Raw genomic sequence first — 7,802 nt, forward strand, 5'->3', positions numbered from 1 at the left:
TTACAAAGTTTACAGAGTTAAAATCAGATGCAAAACAACAGATGAAGCAAAACAGTATAAAATAAAAGAAGAGTGCAAGAGAAACAAGATAAAAACTAAACAGTAAACAAAGAAAACACCATGGAAGTTACAGGGAGTATGCAATCTTGAAGAGGTGAGAGTGTCAAAAAAGTCGTTTAACGTTTACCAAGTATTTCCCCCCATTTCTCAGCCGTGTGCACTTGCACATCATCAGCTCTTTTGAGGTTGCTGTTACTGACTGCAGTAGTGTGGAGATGTGTCAAACTCACACTGAGGAACAGGACAATGAATGCGCTCGTACATTTTCGCCTCACTACTCTGGACTCGGTTGGCCTTGTTCATCTAATAGATTCTGTTGATAGCGCCTCCTCTGGCCACAATGTGATATCAGAAGAAGTTGGATGTTATTTCCAAATGTTATCCCATGTATCATCATCATCATCATCATCACTTTATTAACAGACACAAGGTCCAGTATAAAAACAGACAATACATAAAATCATAACATAAACATACCCCAATACATTACATTAAAGAGTTGTACCAATGTGCCCAAATGCTGGACTGGTACTTAATAGCACTGAGACCAGGTTGAGACAGCAGCGTGATAATCAAGTTCTGAGACACATTAAGACGACAGATAAACTTGTAGGTGAGATTTCTCAGCAGGGCATGAAAGGTGTAGACTCCTGCACCGCAAAACATTTCACTAGCACTGCAACACCATGGCTTTCTGAGCAGAATCCTCATGCAGTCATTATAAGCAACCTGAAGCTTTTGAATGCTAGCCTGCTTAAACTTGACCCACAAGGGGGCAGTATAAAGGGGAGTACAGTAGTATATCAGTTAATCATGCTGGGATTAACATGCTGACCCTCTCTACTCTTTTAATTGAAACGTAGATACTGCCCCTGGTTTAGCATCTCGACACTAGTTGCCTGGTAGTTTTAGAATTCATCTTCTCCAGCAGCCCAGACCTTTTCACCTGCTATCCTCAGGCAGGACCCTCATAGCCATTCCAAAGCCCAGGCTGAAGACCAAAGGTGGCCAAGCCTTTCATGTTAGGGCCCATAAACTTTAAAACCCCCCTACTTGAGGAGCTTATCCTGGCAAAATGCCACCTTTTAGATCCCCTCCACTTTGTGTTCTTCGATAAATTATGCCATGGCTCCCCTTTGCCCATTTTATTCTTGTTGTTTTGCCTTATTACTTAGTCTTGTGTAAGCTTGTCATAATTTATGTCTGTCATTCTTACTGACAGCTTTATTAACTTGTATTTATTGTTTTATTGTTTGTCAAGCAAACAATATATTATCATGAATCACAGCACATTCTCAACACAAATCTCCAATTATCTCTTCAGTATTGGAAACTTTCCCCCTTCCCGGAGGGCAGAGCAGACTCCGCAGACGGGATCTGGTCCGGTGGTTCCTCCTCCCTTATAAAGGCGGAGGCTGAGGGGGTCGTTCCGCCCGCCTTATAAAGACGGAGGCGGAAGCTGAGGGGGCCACAGAGTGTCTGCAGCCCAGGATGGCCCACACCGCCACTGCACAATCAATGAGCTAACTGCTGCTCCGCTGCTCCGGCTGCCTGTTCAAACTCTGCATCTTCAACTGCACTCAAAATAGGATAATACTAGAATTTGCAGCATTCCCCAAGGACTTTGGACTGTGAGTCGATGCGTGGATAATTCACAATTACTATAGTTAGATAGTCCATTTGCAGTGCATGCCTCTGGACATAATATCCAAGAGTACAATTTGATTTTATACCTCAAACTGTTTTACAAAATGATTATTTTACTCACACGATGACGTACAGATGCAGTATTTGTTCAATTTAATGTTGAAAACCAAAGAAACGGTGTTACACTGTGACTGTGATTTTAAATTGTTAATACTATTTTTTTGGGGTCTATAGTTGGGACAAGGATGTTCCCTTCCATCAGGTTGGTGCTGTTGGTCACGGCACTGAGCAGCGTCTGTGCCCAAGACTATTATGAGGAGAGGAAAGTGAACAGGAAGTCTAAGGCCAAACCTGTGGCTGCAAGTATTCATGATGGACAAGGTAAGAATGAATGAATGAATGAGAATGTTATTAATATGCTCAATACACAAAAATATAGTCTTCATTGTTGCTAAATGTTCATTGTCATGCTGCCAGCAAAAGTACACATCATGTGTTCTATTTGACCAAATTGTGTGTTCTATCCTACGCCTACGGCATCAAACTGACATAAATCTGTTGCTGTCCAACATGACTCTTGAAATCTATAAATCTTCTGTGTGAAGATTTATAGATTTTTAGATTTGCAGAGACAAGTTGTTGAAAAGCCAATGAGATCATTCATTTTTGAACGGAATCGTTATTTAAAAAACTTTGGCAGTAATGTGTCGTAGGGCTGTCACGTGGTCACAAAGACAGGCGAGGACAAGAATTGAACTTCAAGGATTTTTCCTTTGTATTTAAATGAAAGCTGTGAGGCATAGATGCACAAAACTATCACTAATGTTAAATGTGTGAGAGATTAAGTAATAATAATTGATGTTGATGCATAATGAATAATGTTGGATTACTATCTAAAAATAAATGTAGCCTAAAGAAAAATATAAAGCATTCGAATACTGATTTGGACATCGATTACCATTTGATTTGATTTGATTTATTACCATGGCATCGATTGAAGCTTCGAAGCATTCGGGGTCAGTCCTAAACGTGTGTGAGAGAGTCCTTCGCGTGTTCTATGTGCACACAGCTATCCTAGACGAGGACTGCGGCCTGGAGCTCTCCTTTCTGGTGGACAGCTCGGAGAGCGCCAAGGAGAACCACGAGCAGGAGAAGCAGTTTGCCATGAACGTGGTGGACGGACTGAACAGCCTTCGGCTGCAGTCCGGCCGCAGGCTGAGCTGCCGGGTGGCTCTCCTGCAGTACAGCAGCCATGTCATCATGGAGCAGACCTTCAAAGAGTGGAGGGGCGCCGACCACTTCAAGACCCGCATAGCGCCCATCGTCTACATCGGCCACGGCACCTACACCACCTACGCCATCACCAACATGACCAAGATCTACCTGGAGGAGTCCAGCCCCGGCAGCGTCAAAGTGGCCGTGCTGCTTACAGACGGCATCTCGCACCCCAGGAACCCCGACATCTTCTCCGCTGTGGCCGACGCCAAGAACCAGGGCGTCAGATTCTTCACAGTGGGCATCACCCGGGCGGCCAACGAGCCCGCCAACGTGGCCCAGCTCCGTCTGCTGGCCAGCTCCCCGGCCTCCCGCTACCTCCAGAACTTACAGGACGTGGACATCGTAGAGAAAGTCCTTGTTGAAATTGTGAGTATGCCCCCCCCCCCCCCCCCCCCCCGTCTTTCAGCGGATGACACTGATAAAGAGAATGCTGTGTTCACTCAGAATAAGCACGTAGTCAGAGGTTTGACACATGGATGGGCTTGTTCAGGTGTTCCTATAGAGCTGGAGTGATGGCAGCACTGTGAAGAGACAAATGAAAGAATGTCTAGGACAGCTGTGGATTTGAAGGTTTTTCCCCCCGGCTTTGAAAAAGGAAGAGTTTGACTGATCTGTACATTGTGTGTGTCCATACTGCATATCCCCTTGGACTCTTTTAGGATCTTTTAGGATCCTTGGACTCTTTTAGGATCTTTTAGGATCAACAGATCTTGCAATCTCACGTCACATTCCTTTCAGGGGGGCCGACATTGGGTTTCAACAGTGACATTGTCTTTACAATAACATGTGGCTTGCATTTGTGCCATGGCTGAACACAGGGATTTCTTTACACGTTGATTTCTTACCGGTTGCATTGCAAAAACTAAACAAGATCTTAGTTGGCATGAACCTTAATCCTGTGACTCATCTGTTGCTTGAATTCTCAATTCCCGGCAATATTCAGAAATGCTATTTTGTCTGTTTTATCTCATTATTATCCAATTTATTCTTTCAGTTTTCAGGGCCTATCCATCCGCCTGGTTTTCCAAAACTAGTTTGTAATATATGATAATAATATAATATGATTATATATATAATATATATTTTAAAGGGTCGTAACAGCATCACTAAACAACGTCTGAACAAACCCCATTAAAGTTTGTAATATTGATCAAGATTGAGTAAAGATATTTATCGCGGTTTTATTTTTCTCTCTCCAGGCTGAGTTGGCTGATGAAGGGGTAAGTATTATTACAATAGTAGGTGAACTCGTATATATAATCTTTCGACATATAATACTGTATAATTAAGTGCAGATGCCCTCTTTGATGGTATACAGTAGAATGACACTCATGACAACTCAGAGATCACTTTTCTTTTCTGTTTGAAGTGCCCCCTGGCTCAGAGATGTGCGTGTGAGAAAGGAGAGAGAGGACCGAGCGGGCCATCAGTGAGTATTTAACTTCTCTTCAAAAATGTCCCACAAACAAAGAACCCTTTTCCTTTCAAGTCCTGGAAGGTGGTTTGTCAAATCGAGGCATTCCTGGAAAACTTGTGCAGAGGAATCTAACATAGTCAGGAATGATAATTGTGCGGTTTTGAATAATCAGGATAATTGCTTGTTTTTTCTTCTTCTCGCAGTATAGCCTGTAGGCATCTTGCGCGGGCAAAGCGAGTGGATAGGTGGTCCTATCCCACATTCTGAAAGAAATCCTATGGCAACAGGAAAAGGAAAAGATTGACAGTATTCCGCCATTCCCAGAGAGCTATATTTGTTGCTACTCTGTGTGCCCTGTCCCTGCAAGTTATTGTACATTTCATTCCCATCCAGCGTACGATGTCCCCCATGGAAACCGGAGGCACCACATGTAGAGCTCTACTCCCAATAAAACTGGACCTTGACCCTGGCCATCATAAATAACACATACTACAAGCCCTTCTGTCAGGGTCAGTCACATGGGGAAAGAGACTAAAGCTGATTGGACAATGAGCCGCCAGATACTACTACGCATCATTAGTGCATGGTGCTAGAAGATGGCCACGCCCCCTCCCCCCCCCCCAGATCCCCACCGACAAATACAGACAAATTCATTCTTATGCAAACCCCATATTTCAGCCCCTCCCCTCTGCAGTCAGCTGACATCTCAGGCAGTGTCGGGGTCTCGAGCGTCTGACAGCTATAGTCATGTTGCTGACAGACGGCTGCATGATCGTTAACCAGGTGCTTTCTCCCCAGAGAGATTCTTCAAATTCTTTACTCTCAGACTGAATGGCTTTCCCAATTGCTCTCATTAGTTTAATGGTCACAAACCAGCGATTTCTGGTGGATAGCCGACACACGCTGTCCAGGTGCTGCTCAACAAGTCGACCCCTGACCCCCGCGGACAAGCTACGTCATGCCCGCTTAATTCTTCAACTATGACACTTCCCTCACACACAGACACACACACACACACACACACACACACACACACACACACGCACATAACACACACACACACACACACACACACACACACACACACACACACACACACAGAGCCACAGCCACACATAACACACATACACACACGCACACACACACACACACACACACACACGCACATAACACACACACACACACACACACACAGACACACACACACAGACAGCCACAGCCGCACATAACACACACATACACACACACACGCACACACACACACACACACACACACGCACATAACACACACACACACACACACACACAGACACACACACACAGAGCCACAGCCACACATAACACACATACACACACGCACGCACACACACACACACACACACACACGCACATAACACACACACACATACACACACGCACACACACACACACACACACACACACACACACACGCACATAACACACACACACACACACACACACACACACACACACACACAGACAGCCACAGCCGCACATAACACACACATACACACACGCACACACAGCTATCTACCCTATGACCCTTTTTCCTTTTCCTGTCTCAGTGTTTGAACAATTTCTGCCTGGAGGAAAAACGTTCACTTTTCACTTATCAGAGGCGTGGTGAAGATATTAACCTCTTATTGTTACATTATTAGCCTTTGTGTCTTTGTTATACAAAATGTATCTCGTCTCTTTTTTCTTTCACTCTACAGGGGAAGAAAGGTCGCCCCGGAGAGGATGGAGCCTCAGGGTTTAAAGGCCACAAGGTCATTGCTTTCTGATGGAAAATTATTTTCTTACCCGACAGGCTTCTTCCTTCACTTCTGAAGTGTGCTATTCCAAAATGCTATTGATATGTTTTGGGGGGGGGCTGTCAATTAGTCAGCCAATGACTCAAGTTACCTACTTGTTCTTGAAAAAGCAACATTAATTGTTTCGACACGTGCCTCTTTTCTCTAGGGCTGCAACTAACGATTATTTTCGATTAATCTGTCGATTATTTTCTCGATTAATCGATTAGTTGTTTGGTCTACAAAATGTCAGAAAATGGTGAAAAAATGTCGATCAGTGTTTTTCCCAAAGCTCAAGATGACATCCTCTAATGTCTTGTTTTGTCCACAACCCAAAGATATTTAGTTTAGTGTCATAGAGCAGTAAAGAAACCGGAAAATATTCACATTTAAGAAGCTCGAATCAGAGAATTTTGACTTTGTTTGTTAAAAAATTACTCAAAACGATTAATCGATTACCAAAATAGTTGTCAATTATTTTTCTGTCGATCGACTAATCGATGAATCATTGCAGCTCTACTTTTTTCAAAAGGTGGACATTCATTTATAACCGCCCTCCCCAACTCTGTGTGAAGGCATCTACTTTTCTGCAACTTAGGTGGTTTATTATTATATTGATTGATGTACTGAGTGAGTTGAATCTTGTCATCAGGGCGAAGCAGGGCTGAGCGGACTGCCTGGGCGAGAGGGCGCAGAGGTAAACATCACTATTCCCTCGTCAGAATGAACAAAATATTGTAACTGTAGTTTTTCCACACTATCTCATCAATGATATTGATTTGCAGGGAAAACCCGGATACAAAGGGGAGAAGGTATGTGTTTCAGATTGATGACAATGTTTATAGTCTTGTTGGAAACCCTTTGAGCCTTGTGTAAGGCTGCTTTGTCATCTGTGCTCAGGGGGAGAGGGGCGAGTGTGGCACTCCAGGCAGCAAAGGAGACAGGGTATGGAAGCCCCTATCTACACTTAACTGATCGTCCTGTTTTCACTCAAATAATTGTCACTTATTGTGTTTGATGTGATGTTCACTCTCCCTCCTGTGCGATGCCTTCAGGGTCCTGAGGGTCCAGTTGGCACAAGAGGAACTAGAGGTCTGCAGGTCAGCATTACAATGTGTTTGTGTTTAAAATGTGTTAATTCCTCTGCCTCAGAGCATTTTGTCTGTATTAGTGAACACTTGATATTGTGTTTCATACAAGAGAGGAGAGTTTGTCCTGTCCACAATGTGCAAAATCACACTCATCACATATCATATAAGTGTACTGTAGGGGTGGAAATCACCAGATGCCCACGATACGATACTAAAACGATACTTGAGTCACGATACGATAGTATTGCGATATTGCGATATATTGAATATTGCGATATTGCGATATATTGCGATTTCTTACTTTTTCAACTGCAAATGATGTCCCCAAAGGAAAATTTGTCAACATCTGGTTTATATAAGAATTTTTTTTCAGTCTGTACATCTGACTTCAACCATTTTATTGCAGCAACATTGTCAAGTAGACAGACCAACAACTTTCATAAAGTCATGTCGTAGTTGCATGCACCTGACAAACTGAACTGTTTGTTACAGTCT

General features: G+C 43.4%; 1 protein-coding gene across 1 annotated transcript in view; it reads left to right on the forward strand.

The window, feature by feature from the left end:
• Nucleotides 1-1,589: 1,589 nt before the first annotated feature.
• Nucleotides 1,590-7,802, forward strand: part of col28a2a (collagen, type XXVIII, alpha 2a) — a 32,213-nt gene continuing 26,000 nt past the window's right edge. Inside the window, exons 1-10 of the mRNA XM_083642128.1 lie at nt 1,590-1,691; nt 1,942-2,088; nt 2,777-3,351; nt 4,185-4,205; nt 4,355-4,414; nt 6,139-6,192; nt 6,869-6,913; nt 7,002-7,028; nt 7,117-7,161; nt 7,272-7,316. Of these exons, the coding sequence (XP_083498254.1) occupies nt 1,953-2,088; nt 2,777-3,351; nt 4,185-4,205; nt 4,355-4,414; nt 6,139-6,192; nt 6,869-6,913; nt 7,002-7,028; nt 7,117-7,161; nt 7,272-7,316 (1,008 nt within the window). The 5' untranslated portion in view covers nt 1,590-1,691; nt 1,942-1,952. The remainder of the gene's footprint in view (nt 1,692-1,941; nt 2,089-2,776; nt 3,352-4,184; nt 4,206-4,354; nt 4,415-6,138; nt 6,193-6,868; nt 6,914-7,001; nt 7,029-7,116; nt 7,162-7,271; nt 7,317-7,802) is intronic.

The sequence above is a fragment of the Poromitra crassiceps genome, assembly GCF_964638095.1.
Source record: "Poromitra crassiceps genome assembly, chromosome: 8".
Taxonomy (NCBI): Eukaryota; Metazoa; Chordata; class Actinopteri; order Beryciformes; family Melamphaidae; genus Poromitra; species Poromitra crassiceps.